Source organism: Patagioenas fasciata, chromosome Z, assembly GCF_037038585.1.
Source record: "Patagioenas fasciata isolate bPatFas1 chromosome Z, bPatFas1.hap1, whole genome shotgun sequence".
Classification (NCBI taxonomy): Eukaryota; Metazoa; Chordata; class Aves; order Columbiformes; family Columbidae; genus Patagioenas; species Patagioenas fasciata.
The window spans coordinates 831,433-850,786 of NC_092560.1; the positions used below are offsets into that span (position 1 = coordinate 831,433).

The 19,354-nt window shown below is 50.5% G+C and overlaps 1 protein-coding gene across 1 annotated transcript in view; it reads left to right on the plus strand.

Moving 5' to 3' along the window:
* The first annotated feature begins 17,369 nt into the window (after positions 1–17,369).
* PCSK1 (proprotein convertase subtilisin/kexin type 1) overlaps positions 17,370–19,354 on the plus strand; it is a 30,100-nt gene continuing 28,115 nt past the window's right edge. Inside the window, exon 1 of the mRNA XM_071802161.1 lies at positions 17,370–17,679. Within this exon, the coding sequence (XP_071658262.1) occupies positions 17,497–17,679 (183 nt within the window). The 5' untranslated portion in view covers positions 17,370–17,496. The remainder of the gene's footprint in view (positions 17,680–19,354) is intronic.

Sequence of the window (19,354 nt, forward strand, 5' to 3'; positions counted from 1 at the left end):
TAGTCGTGGGAGATGACAACGGAGATCAGGGCTGTTCTCAAAATTCCTGCTAAATAAACTCTTCCCAAATCAGCATCCTCCACCAGCACAAAACTCTGATCAGAAATCTCCCTTCACCTTGCTTATCTCCTTCAGGGATAATTTTAGTCTTGCATATTCAACACAGTCTGCAGGTTGCTGGTATCTCTAATTTGCTGATGCCACTTCAGTTGTAACACAGTTCGGATGTGACCTGCTCATCCACAGAAAGCTGGAGATGAAATTTCAAGCATTTGAAGAATATGCTGAATGCAGAACAGCTGATATTTTCCCTTAAAAGTTACTTAAAAGCAGCACTAATTATCTTATTTTTCTGAAATTCTATGAATGACATCAATGCTTAAAAAAATCAGTACAATCTGGAGAGGAAGGTTTTGCTGGAAATGTCGAGCAGAGCTCCGAGCTGTAGATGTTAAGGTCAACAGAAAAAGGGAGCACAGAAGCTGAATTCCTTCTGGCAGCCTTCCTGGTACGGCAAAGCTCAGTATCATAGAGAAGCAGAGGTTTTCATCACTAAAAATAAGTCCAAGCAAGAGCAAAATGAGACCATCTTAATAGCACAGTGCAGCAGCAGCCGTGGCACTTATCTCCCCAAAGCTCCAACTGGAAAGATTCAGACCACTGCCTTTCATATACTGTTTAAATTGAAACCCTCAAAAGAAGTGTCCTGGTTTGGTCTGGGACAGAGCTGATTTTCCTCCTAGTGGCTGGTGTGGCGCTGTGTTTTGGATTTAGCACGAGCAGGGTGTTGGACCCAGGTGTCCAAGGGCTGTTCCTCCCCACGCGCCGCTGTGCTCGGGTGTGAACTGCAGCTGCACGGGTGGCCAACCCCGCTGCGCAGAACGGGCTGTGGGGTCGGGGGTGGTGTGCAATTGCATTGTGCATCACTTGGTTTGTATATCTATCTATCTATCTATCTATCTATCTATCTATCTATCTATCTATCATCTATCTATCTATCTATCATCTATCTATCATCTATGTATCTATGTATCTATGTATCTATGTATCTATGTATCTATGTATCTATGTATGTATGTATGTATGTATCTATCTATCTATCTATCTATCTATCTATCATCTATCTATCATCTATCTATCTATCTATCTATCTATCTATCTATCTATCTATCTATCTATCTATCTATCTATGTGTTTTCTCTCTCTCTCTCTTCCTTTGCTGTTCTTATGTCAACCCATGAGTGCTTTTCCCTTCTCCCCATTTCCATTCTCTCTCCCGCCCCACCTGAGTGTGTGGAATGACGGAGCAGCTGCGTGGTCCCAGTGGTCAGCTGGGGTTAGACCACAACAACAAGCAGCCAACAAGTGTTTTGACAGGAAAACGTTGCCTTCAGGTTTCTGCTTTTTCACATGTTTTTTTTTTTAATTCCTTCCTGTTTATGCGTTGTTCTCCAGTCCATATCAATACAGCAGAGCTGGGTCCTCTCACGGACAAGAAGCCGGAAAGCAGTTTTGATTCTCATCTATTTCAGATCAAAGGGAAGATAAAAAGACGTAACAGCATCACCTGGATGGAGCACAATCGGCTCTTTAAACAAAACCCAAGATCAAGCCCCTCTTTATACCAGAGGAGAGCAGCAGAGAGAAAATGGGCTCACAACCAGGCAGCTGCCTCAGGCAGAGCCCCCGGCCCCACGCTGTCCCAGCCCCTTGTCTCATACAGGAACAACCCTGTGGCAGCAGCGGAGCCCAGGGAGGGGACACTGGGGACCACACGTGCTCCTGAAAACCTGCCGGCATCAGCATCGCTGCGCGTCCCCAGGGTGGGGAGGGGGTTTCTCTCCTTGGGGCACAGACCCACCCGAGAAAAACAGGCAGGGTTGTTGTTGGAGTCACACAGCCACGGATTTCCCTGTGTTCAGATGACAGCGTTCCTTTGTCTGACACACATGCACACTTGGAGGGGTAAATCAAACCCAGTGTCACTTTTTCCCTGAAATGACGCCTACATGGACAATGACAGACACAGGACCAGACGTATCTGCAATGCTTTGCCTCCTGCCCTTAGTAAAGCTCAAAGATTTTTAAGGAGCCATAGGCATTAGAATGGAGAGGTGCTTAAATAATAATCAAACCTGAATTTATTTTCATCTAGCCAAGGCACAACACCCACCACCTCGACAGCAAGGTCTGCAAGGCCCCCGTCCACCCTTCACCCCCGGTAAAGCTCGGGGTAAATGCAGTGACACTGGTGCAATTTATGCTGAAGATGCAGTGGAATAAGGACAACTTCAGGTTATGTATGAGATGTCCGTAGATCATCGCTAATTCTGTGTCTTTCTGCAGATGAAATTGCCCCTTAACACTTTCAGTAGTATTAATGTTTTTGTTTGGTTGGCTGTCTGGTTTTTTTCCCCCCAAACTAGAATTTATTGCTGCTGTTTTGTGGGGATATGTTCACTTTTGTTCAGTGTCAGCAAAGTGCGCTGTAGAGAATGGGATTTAAAAGCTCTGAACAATGGTGATTGTTGTTTATCAGTAAATACCTTATCTGCTTTCTCCTCTCTTTGCAGGGGAAAGAAAACGTGCTCCAAGAGGAAAAAATAGGAACACGCTAAGTGAGATATTTCAGTGTCTGAAAACTGACTCCCAGTAGATATAAAGGATCAACCAGTCTGAAGTTTTTATGTTAACTCAGTGTCCCGAGGGAGCACTGGGATGCCTGGACTTTCCCTGCCCTGCGTGGTCTCCGCTAAGTCCCCGCATCTCCCTGTTCCTCCAGCTTCCCTCCGCACGGAGAAGGAATAACAACAATCCTGCTCCTCGCTGTGCAGTGTGAGCTGATGAATCACGCTGTATTAGTGCGAGATCTGTTAACTTATCGTTCTCCCAGAGGAAATTAACTGAGAGCATCACAGTACATATTAAAAAGAAAAAAAAAAGGGATTTCTGCCCAAGATTTTCTTTGCATCTGTGAGATCAGAACACATATTGTTTTATTCAGCTGAAAGAGATCTATGATTTTTTGGCTGTCTTTCCAAAGCAGTAGCTGACAAACTGGTGTTAGAAATGGTGGGGGAACGTCTGGTCTGAAAGGTTTGGTGCTTTGTTCTAAAACTTGCACAGCAGCGTGAGAATTCTGCGTGACAGCTTTGCGTTCCGCCGTTTCCTTCGGTCCCCGTCATTGTTTGCACAAGACAAAAGGAGGGGCAGAAATGGAGACTGACGCTGTCTCCCAGCCCTGCCTGCCCAAGGACCGTCACCTGCCCTGGAGCTGCCGCCAGCGAGGCAGCCGGACAGACGGACACCGGCGGGACCTCTGCAAACGCTGTGGGCGTGCAAGCGCGCGGTGGGCACGACACGAAGAGCGCTGAGGAACACCACGTGTCACGGCTCTCCACCCGGACACGGCGCCACTGACCGCTCCTCCCTCAGTGTGACCATCCTGCCGACTCCGGATCTGCCGAGCGGTCCATCCACCAAATCCGTTTCTCTCCAGTTCAGAGCCATGGGTGTCGCGTGGACAGTGCCAAAGGCTCTGCACAAGCCCACTGCCTCTGACACCTACCCTGCTGCCTGAGAAATCCCGGGCCCTTCCCTTCTCATTTTATCTTCATTTCTTAGCCCAGGAACGCTGCTGAAGGCGATGGTTTCAGAGCTGTCTTTTCCCTCTCACGTGCCTTTCGTTTTGAAATTTTCTCCCAGAACCGTTCATCACGAGAAGTGCAATAATAGACTGAACGACACGGTCCCTTTGAATCCAGCAGCACCTGTTAAGCACCCCCTCCCGTCTCTGAAGTCAGCGGGGTCGGTGATGCACGCACCGCGATAGTGCAAACAAACATCTGCTGCAGTGGGTGTGCGCTTACTCACTCCAGCTCTCTCGAATCTAATTGGGAATTTCCAGGCGTATACTGCTCACGCTCTTTCCAAAATAACTTTTATAAGTATAAAGCGTATGAATTAATCATCCTTTTAATCCAGCAAAAGCCGTGCTATATCTGCTCAATCACGAGATATTTATTTCTGTCCTGGGTATTCAGGATGGAATATTTTTGTATTTTCTTCTTCTTTTCACAAGTGCCAAGAGGAGTTTCCAGCTCAAACGAGCGAAGCAGACGGTGTTTGCGCAGAGAGGCAGGCAGCGGCGCAGAGGTTGAGCAGAATGGCTGTCCCACGGAGGGGTAAACTGGGCATGTGTCTTTCCAGAGATTCACAAAGCGTGGAAGGACATGAGCACGACAGCACGAGTGTCCTGCAGCTCAGAGCTGGGACACACAGGACAGATGATGAGGACAATTGCTCCACCGTGTCTCCTTGTGCGGCTGAGGATGAGCAGCACGGCCACGCAGGTACCGGCCCCGGTGCTGGATGCCCTTGGCCACTCTGGTCATGCAGTTGGCCGTGCTGGTATGAGTGTATCAGACCTGGTGTGGCCAGCAGGCCCAGGGCAGTGACCGTCCCTGTGCTGGGACCTGGGGGGACCAAACCTCGAATCCTGGGGGCAGTTCTGGGCCCCTCATGCCAAGAAAGGCCTTGAGGTGCTGGAGCGAGTGGAGAGAAGGGAACGGAGCTGGTGAGGGGCTGGAGCACAAGTGTGATGGGAGCGGCTGAGGGACCTGGGGGTTCAGCTGGAGAACAGGAGCTGAGGGGAGACCTTCTGATCTCTGAACTGCCTGAAAGGAGCTTGGAGCCAGGGGGGTCGGGCTCTGCTCCCCAGGAACAAGCGCCAGGAGCAGAGGAAACGGCCTCAAGTTGCGCCAGGGGAGGTTGAGGTTGGATCTGGGAACAGTTTCTTCCCCAAAGGGCTGTGGGGCATTGGAACAGGCTGCCCAGGGCAGTGCTGGAGTCACCATCCCTGGAGGGCTGGACAGGCGGACAGGAGGTTCTCAGGACATTGGGCAGTGACAGGGCTGGGGGAATGGTTGGACTCAATCATCTTGAGGGGCTTTTCCAACCAAAACGATTCTGTGATTCTATGATTCTGTGAATTTCTGCAGGTAATTTAGACAGGTCTGTGGGTCAGTATGCAGTGCAGAGACCCATGGCTAAGGATGACACAGCCAGTGCCATCCGAATGTCCACAGCCACCACCAGCCGGTGCACACCTTCTCAGCAGGGCTCCTGAGTACCGGCTGAACGCCCCTGTTTGGTTCCTGTCCCTGAGCCACCACAAGGGTCAGAGTCACAGGATGGTGTGGGTTGGCAGGATGAAGCACTGAAGGGTCCCACTCCTCTCTAGACGAGCTGGAGTTTGTGGGTTTCTTCTCTTTACATGGAGAGTAAGGCTTAAGCAGTTATTGCAATAGTGAACATAAGGAATTTTTACAATACAACATTTCAGCAAAAATTTCGGTTCCTGTGATTTGTTGTACGAATATTGCGCATATTAGCACGAGGAATCTCAACTTAAAATTCACCCCATTTCACTCATTATTCAGAGGTCATCATTTAACAGTGGAAGCTGACTTAGCAGTTCCACCAAAATGGTACCTTTTAGTAAAACAGCAGAACTTTTCATGTGATATATTCTAGAAATATGGCGGAACACAACATACACACAAAGGCATGTCAGATTTTTATGGAAAGGAACCACTAAACGAGGTTACAGGAAAGCGAAATGTCTACAGCAATTCAAAGATGAGCTGGTCGGGCTTGCCTTCTATATTGATTTTGCTTTCTGCTTAGCAACAGGATTTCATGCTGGTTATATAAAAATACAGAGAAACCTGCAAATAGTCTCTTGCTGTTGCAAAAAAAAACCCCAAAAAATTATTTAGGATAACCTGATCTAGAAATGCTACTGGTATTAACCTCAGGAGCAATTGTCATTAACTTGGAATATTTAGACAATAAAATACAAACACAAGGATCTGATCTGTGGGGAAGTACCTGGAAGCAGTTGCTTGTGTCTGAAAAAGGCTTTGTCTTTAACTCGGTTAAATAAATCTCTACGTGGAGTCCTGTTCAAACATATCACAGACAACAGGAGACGGAGGACAAAGGAGACAGGGAGATGCAGGGCAGCTGGGACCAGCGGGCTGCCCATGACAGCACATTTCAGAGAAGAGGGTTTATTGAACATTATACAAATTTTCAAGATAAACCAAGTATTTCTATTTATGTAGTTCCAAGCAACTTCCCAGCAATGATATGGTAGCATATGTTTTGGCCCAGGTTATTCTGATTATAAATAACACCCAATCTGAGGGCTGTCGCAGAACTACTGACGTATTTATTCGAGATGATTCGTCTGAAGTTTCAAATACATTTGCTCTGATTTCACTAACCTTTTATGTCTCCTTTCTAATGATATTTGACTGAGCGTTTTCCCCAGAAAGCACATTTTTGCCTGTGGCGAGACACCATCATCCTGGAAGATGCTCGATGTTTTCAGCTCTCTCTGAAATTAGGTTTATCTTGCTGGGAGCTGAGTTTTCTTTGCTTACCCGACCAGCCCCCGCTGCCCCGCGTGGTCCTGTGTCCCGCATCCCCAGCCCACAGCACCGCGCTCCGCCTCAGTTGCTGCAGGATTGCTCCTCCCTGGACGCAGCAGCGGTGTCTGGGGAAATCACAACTCGCCCTTTGCATGCAGGAGAGAGACATTTCTGTGCTTGTTTGGCATGAGAAAGGCGATTGAGGGAAGATTGCTTTTAGGACATACACCCTTCCCGTTCTTTCGTGGCTTCCTCCCAATGTAGTACGGGGATAAATCAATCGGTGACATTTGAAGCTGATATTTTTATGCATTATAAAGGAAATAGTTCCTCAGATAGCTGGCAGTCACCCTGTGACATTTAATATTAAAAAAAAAAAAAAAGTCACAGAGCTAAAAAACCATCACAGACAGTAAAGGTGGGGAAGGGGTCTTGCATCTCTCCTTGGCTCCTCTGTCCTTAACTGGGGACAGGGGAAAAACATCAAAGGAAGGTGAAAAGACTCATGGAATCTGATAATGGAGTTTAACAGGGAAAGCGAAAGCCAAGCAAAATAAAGAGTTCATTCACTACTCGCCATTGGCAGGCAGATGTCCAGCTGCTTCTTGGGAAGCGGAGCCTCAGTTCCGTCAATGGCTCCTCGTGCAAACGCCGTAACTGCGAACATTCCCCTTTCCTCCTCCTTTCCCTGAGCTTTTATCACTGAGCACAATGTCATACAGCACGGGATATCCATTTGGTCAACTGGAACATCTCCATGTCCCCTCCCAACCTTCATCCCACCTCTGGCCTCCTTGTAGAGTCACAGAATCACAGATGGTTTGGGTTTGAGGGCCCTCCCCAGCTCCCCAGTCCCCTGCCATGACAGGGACATCTTCACCAGCTCAGGGTGCTCAGAGCCCGTCCAGCCTGGCCTGGGATGTCTCCAGGGATGGTTCATCCACCACCTCTCTGGGTACCTGGGCCAGGCTCTCACCACCCTCAGGACAACAATTCCTTCCTCGTGTCCGGCCTGAATCTCCCTCCTTTAGTTCAAACCATCACCCTTGTCCTGTCACAACAGGCCCTGCTCTAAAGTCTGTCCCATCTTTCTCATGGGCCCCTTTTAAGCACTGAAAGGTGCACTGAGGTGTCCTGGAGCTTCTCTTCTCCAGCTGAACACCCCAACTCTCTCAGCCTGCTCATGGGCAGGATGGAGGAGACAGAGAAGACCTTGATGCCATGCGAGCACCGATTGGAAACAGCCAAAACACCCGAGCACGGGCACTGAAAAGGGCCGTGTTGGGTTGGCGTGGCCTGGCTGCCAGACACCGACCCGGCCGCCCTCCCGCTGCCCCTCCTCGGCAGGGCAGGGGAGAAACCAGATGGCAAAGCTCATGGGTCAATATAGAGATGTCACTTACCATTTATCATCATGGGCAAAACAGACATGAGTTGTTAAAAATTAATTTAACATTGCCAACTAGAAATTGAGAGTAGTTAGAAAGAAGGATGAAAGCTGAAAGCACCTTCCCCTCCATCCTGGGCTCAACTTCACTCCCTCGTCCCCAGGGCCTCCACCTCCTCCCACCCGAGCTGTGGAGGGGCTGGAAGTTATGGCCAGTTCGTAACACCCTCTGACACTTCTTCCTCCATACATTTTTCTCCCGCTGCGGCATTGGGTCCCTTCCCTGGCTGCAGTCCATTGGGATAAACCCACTCCAGCATGGGTCCCTTCCCTGGCTGCAGTCCATTGGGATAAACCCACTCCAGCATGGGTCCCTTCCCTGGCTGCAGTCCATTGGGATAAACCCGCTCCACCATGGATCCCCTCCACAGGACCTGGCTGGGAACCTGCTCCTGCATGGGCATCTCTCCCCACACCAAAATCAAAGTAACATCATCCCGTCCTCATCTCAAACTCCTGATCAGACCCTGCCTCCTCCCACCCAGAGGGAAGGTGCACCCAGGTGCCCTCCTTCTGGTTCTTCCTACAAGACCAGGGGGAGGACATGAGGAAGTAGGACAGTGGAGCCTCTGGTGAAGCCACGTCTAAGCTGGAAGCCCATGAACACAAACTGAAGGTCAAGTAAACTGCTCTCATCTCTCTTAGTGATTAATGGTACGGACCTGTCCACCTCGGTGCCCAGAACTTCTTTGTGATGACAGAGGCAATGACTGTAGTCGAGAGTCGGGTTCCTATATCATCCATGGCATCCTCAGAAGTGGTTTGGATCTCGGTCTCAGCCGTGCTCCTCCAGTGGTGCTGAGGGGCACAGGATCCTCCTGAGGGCAGCATGGCCAGGGCAGCTCAGCTGGTACGGGATGGGACAGTTGAGCACAGGGTCATGGGTTTAAGCTCATGGAGAGGGAAGGAGGTGTTTTACTTCTTGTTGTTGCTTCTTTCTATCCTACTCTAACTTTATTTGGCAAGAAATAATTGCCAATTAAATTGAATTAATTAAATTAAAATATTTTCCTGAAGTCATATCTGTTTTGCCTATAACTTGCTGGCAAATGATCTCCCTGTCTTTACCTCAACTCATGGTCGTGGAATCATGGAATCGAAACATTTTGGTTGGAAAAGCCCCTCAAGATCATCGAATCCAATCATAACCCACCCCTGTCCCTGCCCCATGTCCTGAGAACCTCCTGTCCGTCTGTCCAGCCCTCCAGGGCTGGTGACTCCAGCACTGCCCTGGGCAGCCTGTTCAATGCCCCACAGCCCTTTGGGGAAGAAATTGTTCCCACATCCAACCTCAACCTCCCCTGGGCAACTTGAGGCCGTTTCCTCTGCTCCTGGCGCTTGTTCCTGGGGAGCAGAGCCCGACCCCCCTGGCTCCAAGCTCCTTTCAGGCAGTTCAGAGATCAGAAGGTCTCCCCTCAGCTCCTGGTCTCCAGTGAACCCCCAGGTCCCTCAGTGCTCCACCACACTTGTGCTCCAGCCCCTTCCATCGCATTCGTGCCCACACCACAGCCATGCCGGTGGGTGAGGGAGCAGCTGGGTGGGTGCCTGGCAGCCAGTCAAGTTCAGCCCCATAGATATATAAAGATATTTAATATCTTTGTACTCTTAATATGTTTTTTATTTAGGACGGTGTTTTTGGTTTGTTATTTTGGAATTATATTTCCTGAAGTGAGGACGGTTTTTGAAAAACCCTCTAAAGATCCTCTGGAGAAAGAATTCATCAGCACAACAGATGCAGAGACCAGCATGGCAAGATTCGGGCATCTTTATTGGGCCAATTATGTGTATGAGATGAGAGAAGTATGTGACTTGGCTTTCCCTCCTGGGATCAGAAGCCTGCAATGAGCAGACAGCGCAGTCCCCGGTTTTGGACAGTGTCAGACGGAGGGAGACGCTGCGGAATCTCTGTGATTTCACTGCTGCACCTTTAAAGCGTATCCCTAAAAACTGCGTTTTCTTTGGCTAGCACACTGCTTGGTGCTGGTAGAAACGCTTCCAACGACGTGCAGGACATGCGTGCACAGAAGGGCTGGCTCTGTGTTAGAAGAGGCACTGTGGTCGGGGGTGAGCGGTCGCCTTTGAAATGCCATTGCCTCCTCATAGCCGAACCTCAGCTCAAACGACATTTAAATTCTCTTTTCCAACAGCCAGTGGTGCTCCAGTAGCTCAAGCACTTGCACCTTTCAAGCTGGATTTTAATCATTTGATATAAATCAGCATTTATTAGATGAAAGCACACAGGTAGCCCTCGAAAGCTTCTGCAAGCATGATGTGCAGCTGAGTGTCCCCGAGCAGAGCAGGATGGACTCCACAGACACCAGAAAGGCTCCAGCCTTCCCTGTGCACAGCCTGGCGCGACTTTGGCTGTATTGGTCAAACTAACACGTGAACAGTTTAATTTCAGTTTAAGAATGGTTAGCCTTAAATTTATTCCTCACTGACCTAATGCATAGACTCACAGAATCATAGAATCACAGGATGGTGATTCCCAGCTCCCCAGTGCCCCCCTGCCATGACAGGGACATCTTCACCAGCTCAGGTTGCTCAGAGCCCGTCCAGCCTGGCCTGGGATGTCTCCAGGGATGGTTCAGCCACCACCTCTCTGGGTACCTGGGCCAGGCTCTCACCACCCTCAGGACAACAATTCCTTCCTCATGTCCGGCCTGAATCTCCCTCCTTTAGTTTAAACCATCACCCTTGTCCTGTCACAACAGGCCCTGCTCTAAAGTCTGTTCCATCTTTCTCATGGGTCCCTTTTAAGCACTGAAAGGTGCACTGAGGTGTCCTGGAGCTTCTCTTCTCCAGCTGAACAGCCCAGTGCAGAGAGGAATTTTCCCTCATTTGAACAAACCAGCCTGATTTCCGTCAAGTTTTGTGGAGAGCCGGTGCACCTCCTGTTGAGGCGACCTCGGGCCCCAGAAAGGCATTGGGATGCTGTAGCACACAAGGGTGGCATCGCAGCCTGGTCTGGTGGGATGGAAGGAAATGCCACGGGAAGAGGGAGGTGACAGCCACACGTCTCCACTCACACCATGTTCCCCTGCGCTTGGGGTAACGACCCGAGGCCTTGCTAGGGGCCAGGCATTGTCATCTTCTCTGCATGAGCATCCAACATCAGCCATTGCTGGCCATGGAAAGGGCTATGGAGCATTGAACAGGCTGCCCAGGACAGTGCTGGAGTCACCATCCCTGGAGGGCTGGACAGACGGACTGAGGTTCTCAGGACATGGGGCAGTGACAGGGGTGGGTTATGGTTGGACTCCATGATCTTAAAGGTCTTTTCCAACCTCAGTGATTCTCAGAATGCATTATACTCCATGATTCTTTTCACATATCTGTGTACATTATGGGCCCAGCACCGACTTTGGTGGGAAGCCCTCCTAATGTATTTTCTCACTGTTTTCTTCAGTGAGACCACTTATTCCTCAAACAACAAAACCTTCCTGACATTTTAACTTAGCATCATCACTTATTGTCAATTTCTGTTACACTCATAAGTTGCACCAAAAAAAAGAGAGAAGAAATAGACTTTTTTTTTTTAATATATATAGCTTTTTATGCAGCTCTGTCTGGGGTTTAATCTGTTTACCCATGTATTTTCACTCTTCTCCCATGCATTCACGCTCTCTGTTCTTTCCGGTCTCTTTTTCGTCACACTTTAAATGGAACATGAAGAACACCACAAAAGAGCCATTTAAAAATAATCAATCAACGTACTTAGTCTTCCAAAAGGAATTCTACAAAACCGCCCCCTTCAAATTAAATGTGTAACAGGAATAGTCATTTTGAATTCTTTGCAGTGTTTTTGTCAATGCTAAATATTATTTATGCAATTATTAAAATACGTCAACAACTTATGAATTTATTGGACCTTAGGGATTTATTGGAGAGCTTGCAAGTGAGGACAATAAAGTCATTCACTGTAAGTAAAATATTACTAAAAGTTTAACCCAAATATGCAGAGTTTTAAAATGTTGGGGTTTATATCTGTGTAGCTGAAGCTGACGAAATGTTCCCCTAAAACTCTTCCTTTCTTTGATCAGCTCTGTTGTTTGGATTATAACAAACAAGGCATGAACTTGCAACTGTGCCTCTTTCCACTGCCCACAGTAAAACACGTTGAGGGGACTTTGTCTCTTCCAAATAATGACATTATTGCTGGTTTTTCGGAGTTTTCCGCCTCTCCTACAGTCCTGCCTATGCGTTTTCCAGGCGTTGTTTTTGCCTGAATTAGCTGGAGCCGCAGAGTAAACAGAATTATCCAGGTTTCTGCAAGCGGGCGGCTGTTCACCCACCGCTCCCCGCTCCGACAGCGGTGTCATTAGGCCCCTATTTAACCGCACGTACGGGTATGATTAGCTGTTCTCGGTGCTCGTCTGCCATCAAACTGGAAGCGTGTCATGCGCTATTACCCAGGCAAATGTAATGCCCCCAAAATAAACACGCCCCGCTAGTTTGCAGGCAGTAATCGACGGAAAAACAGGTGTTTCCCATATTCCGTGTGATTGCTACACATATGGCTTCTTTTATGCTATCCTTCAATTACTTTGCAGTGTCGGCTCCTGCAGAAAAAGAAATAGAGTTACCGAAAAAGAGTGGTTTCAAGAGTGCTCTTTGGTCCACGGCCAAATTGAATACAAGCGGCACAGCCCTTTTTAGTATTTAAATAATTGAAACACAGCAGCCACCACATCCACTTTAGCCATCAAACTGCATTTCCAGCTACTCTGATTTTAAAACATGGTGCTCAGACTTCGCAAATTAAAGCTACACATAACACAAATTCCCATTTGAATGATGTTAACCTTCTCAAATTGGCCCTCTCAGGCGGAACTGGTGAAATAACATCAACACCTGCGTAACTGGTTGGTTTTATACTCTACAACCTGAAGTTTTATCTTGCAGAAGCATTTAGCTCCTGACAGCTGTGTAAGATCTCCTGGTCCTGCAGCGTTAGTAACGGGCAGATTTCGCAATGAGATGCAGGCAGAAATACCAGCGGTCACTTTTATAACAGGCTTCCTGCAACGTGTTGTTCTTCAAGGTGAATGCGCTTGGAAGAGAAACAAAAGAAGAAAGAAGGCATTGTTCCTCATGATAACAGCACAGAGCGGTTGCTCGTCGGTCAAGGTTGAAGTTGGAGGTGTTGTGCAGCGAGTCTGGCCCAGGTCCCACCCGGGGTTCACCCTCAGACTGTGAGCCCCAAAACACTCAGACTAGGGCTGGGTTGATCTCCGAGGCCCGTGCGTTGATGTCTGACCCCAAACAAACGTCTCTGTCTCTGCTGCATCGGGAATTGTGCCAGAGCAAGGCTTGCAGCGGTGGGGTCTCCGCTTCGGGTGCCTGTGACAGTGGAAGATGTCCATACCGAGACCTGGCCCCGTTGCTCTCGTCAATTCAGCGGCAGAGCGCGAGGACGCGGTGACATGTTCGGGACACCCTCCTGCTTTGTGAAGATGCCCCTCCTGCCCCCCCGGCCACGGCCTATCCTCTACCCGTGAAGAACAACCAGCATCCAAACCCAATTAAGTTTACACATTTGAAAGAAAGCTCTGCAGGTAGGCAAAAAATGCTCCATTTCATTTCGCCAAATCAAATGAGTTGCGCTCACAAAGCGACATTGGAGATGAATTTGCTCTCTGGCTTTTGCCTTGTGACTGATTCAAAATGGGATGTTGTTACATAATACCCTTCTTCATCAGGAATACTCTTTTGAAATAATAAGATGGCATTCCCCTGAAACTTTTTTTTCTCCTGCAGATAAACATAATTCTTCCACCTGCCTTTGTTTTTCCTCATGCACTGTTTCTGTTTATCTATGCTCTTTCATCATTTGCCTCAATAAGGCCATTGTTCCTCTCCTCCAAGGTGCACAAAGACAAAGGAATGTGACTTTATAGCTTCCGGGGGTGCCTTCAGCTCAGTGACAGCTTTCTCACTTCACGAGTTGCAGGGTTCCATGCATGTGCTTCTCACCTTAAAATCAATGTATTTCTCAGGATACTGGCTGCCATTCAGTGGCGGTGAAGATTTCGCTCTCCCCAGTGTGTTCTGAGTGATGGGACGGGTTTGTGGCCAGCGCGGACATGGAAAATCCATCTGGAGCAGGAGGAATTCCCACCCCAGAGCTGGGCTCAAAAACACAGACTCAAGCCTTGAACAAAAATCACCAGGTCTAAATGCGTTTGCCCTACTCATGAGCAAGGAAACAGAGTGCTGCATGAAAGTGCCTGGCCTCTCAAAACCCGTCTGTCTCCCCCTTTTGTGGACATTTTTCTGACGGATCAGAAATGTGGGTACAAAACCACAGCCATGGGCTGAAACCTTTATGTGCCTTTTGACAATGAAGGAGAGAAAGCCCATCAGCTAAACTCTTAGGCACGAGGGAGCAGGAAGGCCGCCCTTGGCACAACGGGGTTAAGTTTTGACATGGGGTATGTAAGGACATTTCCAATACAATTTTCATCCAGACATCCTGGAACAAGTTACTGAACATTAGCACAAAGCTCTCCAAAATACCCCTGCAAGCTAAGTGTGCTATAGGGGGGACATCAGAAGATGCGTATTTATAGCTGCTTAAGAAATACGAGAATTGATAAGAGATCCCTGCCCCGTGGATTCTGATTTACACTGTTGTAATATACTTTTCTTGATAAAAGTATTTTGGTAGAATTATTGCCCTTGTCAGGTCAAAATGAGGACTGGGGGGATTAATTCACGGCTCTCCTGCAACTAAGAGACTGGGTGAGCATCTCGCACTCGGTATCACACACGGAGCTGATGGACATCTTACCTGTGTGCCAGGGAACAGTTTGCGCTTGGTCTACAGAGACATTTCAGCTTAGGAAATGTAATGATTCCCGCTCAGCTAACAATCCTCCACCAGATGAAAAGAGGTCCTTAGCAGAATGTAGATCCCCTAGAAGCACGTCTGTCTTGAATATCATGTTAGACTGAAGTTATGCACTAGAAATAATATTTCTACAGCTGGTCTTTTGCTTGTTTCTGAGTTTACGCTCGGGCAGAATAGCATTGGGTGCACCGGGGGCTCAGTAAATCAACAAGCAACAAACCTAAAACGTTTATGGAGCATGAAACAATTATCTTTGGCTCCACCTGATGCTGCTGAGCAAGCTGTTCCTTTTTATCTCACTCCTATTATTTGGGAATGTAGTGGGCTGGACAGCATCCTTTGTTAATGGACAGGATAACCAAATTTGTGTAGCACCTCGCACATTATCACGGCTCAGGACTCTGTGTACAGCCCATCTAGCTGAAGTCCTGAACAGGAAGATAACCCAATAAAGGAAGACATGTAAATGAATTAATTATTTACAAAAAAGAGCACTGAGGTTTTCAAAACAGTCTTAGGGATGTAGATGTTCTAGCCACTGCTTAAGACTTGGCAATATAAATTGCCATCGTACACGCACGGCTCTCACCTCATTTCTGTATGCAGATACTGTTCTCTGCGCAGTTGCTTAATGCTAAACATAAGATTCAAGCCAAGTTGCAGTCTCAGCGGTGAGAAATGAGAGGTAAAGAGCCCTTTGTGTTTTGAGTAGAACAACAGTGGTAAAACTGACCCAGGAAAAACCCATGTGGACCCAGAAATTGCTTGGCAAGACAACCTCACTTAAAGAAAGCCTCAGAAACACACTGCTAAAAATGGAACAGAGGGATCTTGAAGGCATCTGTCCAGGAAACTGAAGAAAATATATTTTTGGCACTGAACACTGAGAAAATCATGCAGCAAATACGATAAATTAAAATGAGCAGAAAACACATCCTAGTCGCTTGCCTTGACTTTGACAAACCCTGTCCTGCCATTGTACCATGTTGCAGAAAGTGAGAATGGGTGAACACCAGGAGAGTGCTGTGGCACCATTTTACTGGTATTCTATTCTGTATTGATACTTATTGATATTCTATCAGCGTTTTTGGTATACTTACTACACACTCATCCTTTTTACTCTCCCTTGATGCATTCAGACTCCCGTTCTTTTTGGCTCCGGCACACGTCATGACCCGTTACCTCATCTGGAGCAGTTACAACCCCCGATCCCTCTGGATCCTCACGATGTTCCCAGGACCGTACCCATCCCAGCACATCCGCATCCGAGGCTGAGATTTTAGACACTGAAAAACCTTTTACAATATTTTCCTCTCCTCTCTGTTTTGCATTCATGTTTCCCATTGTCTTCTTGATTCAAAAGCCAATGAAGAGTAGGGCAGGCATACCTGTCACTCTGTAATAAGCAGAAGGAAAGCAGTATTGAAGCTCAGCTCTGATATTCAAAAGCAACTTGTTACAAATTTCCAGTGTAAAAGCTGGGAAAATCAAGCAATTAAATACAGTTAGGTATAAAACGAAGCTACTAAAAGGTTCCGTTTCAGAGATAGAGGCAAGAGCATTTAGGGAATATTAGGGAATTTTTAGAGGCATTTTCTGACATGTGAGGAAAGACAATGAAGTGGTAGCAGAAGAGTTAAATAAAAGGGAGCTGGGAAGATGTGGATGGAAAATGAAAGTAAGAAAATACATGAGTATTTAACAAATTCCAGCATTTGCTGAGAAACTGCAATCTGCAGACCGCTGGATGCGATTAAAAAAGATAATTAAAAATGAGTAATTGTACTCAGGATGAAGATACTTGTTATATAACCAGACCGGGCAGCGGTGCCAATTAATGCAGCATACCTATGGTGTGTTGGAACTATCAGGGGATGATGTGCATTAATCAAGCATTACCGCGCGGTAGAACCCGGGTCATTAGCTTAATTGAAAAAAGTAGGTAAATAAATAAATATATGTATGTATGTTTTTATTCGGCCAGCTCTGCCGTTGCACCGGCGCTGGGACCGAGCGCCGCTGCTCCCACCGACACCGCGGGGCCGGGGCAGAAACCCACCCACCGAGGGCAGGGTCGGCGCTCCGCTTCACCTGCGGCTCGGGGTGAATCTCGGCGATTTTCGGCAATAACGGCAACGCGAATAAAGCACCGCCGAGCGCAGCCCCGCGCTCTCCGCCCTCGCCCGCGGGCACCGCGGCCCCGCCGCCGCCCCCCGGCCCGGGGGCGCGAACTCCGCTGCCCGCCCCCGCTCCCCCCGGGCCCGGGCGGGTTTCGCCTCCGCGTCCCTCCCGCTCGTTTCCGCGCCCGCCCCCCCGGGGAATTACCACCCTCCCCCCGGCTCGGGGGCCAGGTACACTTGACGTCAGGGATGGCTGTCGTCGTTTTGACGTGTAAACACTCCATTTCCATTCCGGCTCCGGAGGGTCTGGGCGCCGCGCAGCCCCGGGCAGCCGCACCGCCACACGCCGGCAGGCAGGACCCGCGCCGGGCCGCCCGCTCCCCCGCGCTCGCCTAGCAACGCGCCGCGGCCCGCCCGCCTCAGCTCTCCCGCCTCAGCCCGCCTCAGCCCTCCTCAGCTCTCCCGCTTCAGTCCGCCTCAGCTCGCCCGCCTCAGCTCTGCCGGCTCAGCCCGGCTCAGCCCTCCGCAGCCCTCCCGCCTAAGCCCGGCTCAGCCCTCCCGCCTCAGCCCTCCTCAGCTCGCCCGCCTCAGCCCTCCTCAGCTCGCCCGCCTCAGCCCGCCACCCCGAGCCCCGCGGCCATGGACGGGCGTTGCGGGCGCGGCCGGTGCGCGGCCCTGGCCCTGCTGACCGTGTGCTGCTGCCTGGCCCGCGGCGGCGGCGCCGAGCGGCAGTTCCTCAACGAGTGGGCGGCGGAGATCCCGGCGGGCATCGACGCCGCCAGAGCCATCGCGGAGGAGCTGGACTACGACCTCGTGGGGCAGGTACGGCCGGGCAGCCCGGGGCTCCCCTCCCTGCCTCCTGCCTCACGGCTGCCCCCAAAACTTGTGCCCGGCTGCCGCCCGCGGGGCTCCGGGGAGCTGGACGCGCCTTCTCCCCGCGCCCCTCACCGGCTCCGCATCTGGCGGGAGCCCCGCGACCGCAGCGCCCGGCGGGGGACGGCTCTGCCTGAGGGGACCGGGCAGGGTCGGGAGGGACACCCGGGATCCCCGTGAGGGGACCGGGCAGGATCTGGCGGAACACCCGGGATCCCCATGAGGGGTCCTGGCAGGATCTGGCGGGACACCCGAGATCCCCGTGAGGGGACCGGGCAGGGTCTGGCGGGACACCCGGGATCCCCATGAGGGGACCGGGCAGGATCTGGCGGGACACCCGGGATCCCCGTGAGGGGACCGGGCAGGGTCTGGCGGGACACCCGGGATCCCCATGAGGGGACCGGGCAGGGTCTGGCGGGACACCCGGGATCCCCATGAGGGGACCGGGCAGGGTCTGGCGGGACACCCGGGATCCCCATGAGGGGACCGGGAAGGGTCTGGCGGGACACCCGGGATCCCCATGAGGGGACCGGGCAGGGTCTGGCGGGACACCCGGGATCCCCATGAGGGGACCGGGCAGGGTCGGGCAGCGCCACGCGGTTCTCCCTGAGAGGACCCGGCAACGACCAGCCAAGGGCAGCCCCGCACTCTGAGGGGACCGGGCAGGGTCGGACAAGGCACCCCGCGCTCCTTGGGGGAACTCGGCGCCCTGGTTCTCCCTGAGGGGAACAGGTGCGGACCGGGCCGGGCAGCCCCTCTCTTCACGAGGGACCGAGCAGGGCGCCCTGGTTCTTCCTGAGGGAACTGGGTGCCACATTTATCCCTGAGGGGACCGGGCAGGGTCGGACAGGGCACCCCGCTCTCCCCGAGGAGGCCGGGCAGGAGCAGGGCGCGGGCAGCTCTGGCTCCGGCCCCGCTCGCCCCCACCATCCATCCATCGCCGGGCTCCTCTCCAGCAGCCCCTCCGGGCGCTTTTTTTGGGATGCCGTGACGTCAGCGTTGTCAGGGATGAGTAACCGCCGTGAGGTGACAGCCTCGTCCCACCTCCGGACCAGGGTCCTGTGCCAGGCGGTGCCTGGGGACCGCGCGCCCCCGCCACGGAGCCGCTTCCCCCGGCGCCCCTGCCCAGCAGCTGTGCGGCCTGTGCCCCACATCCCCGGCACCCTCATCATCTCGGGCTCTCAAACTCAGGCGTGATCCCACCTCTGTAAGTCAAGGTTTGGTCTTTCTGCTCGTGGAGTCAGTGGATTCACCCCCACTGATTTCAAACAGCCCTGGCATAGAGAAGAGGGTTATTTCATAGAATAATAAAATCATTTCTGTTGGAAGAGACTTTCAAAATAGTAATTTAGAGGTAATGGGATGCACACAGCTCTCCCAGGACAAGTGAAAATGCCACTGCCGTGGGTGCGTGTACAAACAAACCCTGTAGTTGGTTTCTGGAGCCACACAAAGCTTTTTACACCTGTCCGCTGAACCCCAGGAAGAGCAGATCAAACTGTCCAGTGACCATACGTAGAACCTGCCCTTTGAAATGTGACTGTGTCGAGGCACGTCCATGAATATCTGCTACATGTACTACATTAGTGAGTACTTTAGTAGTAATGACTGCTACTTCACTAGC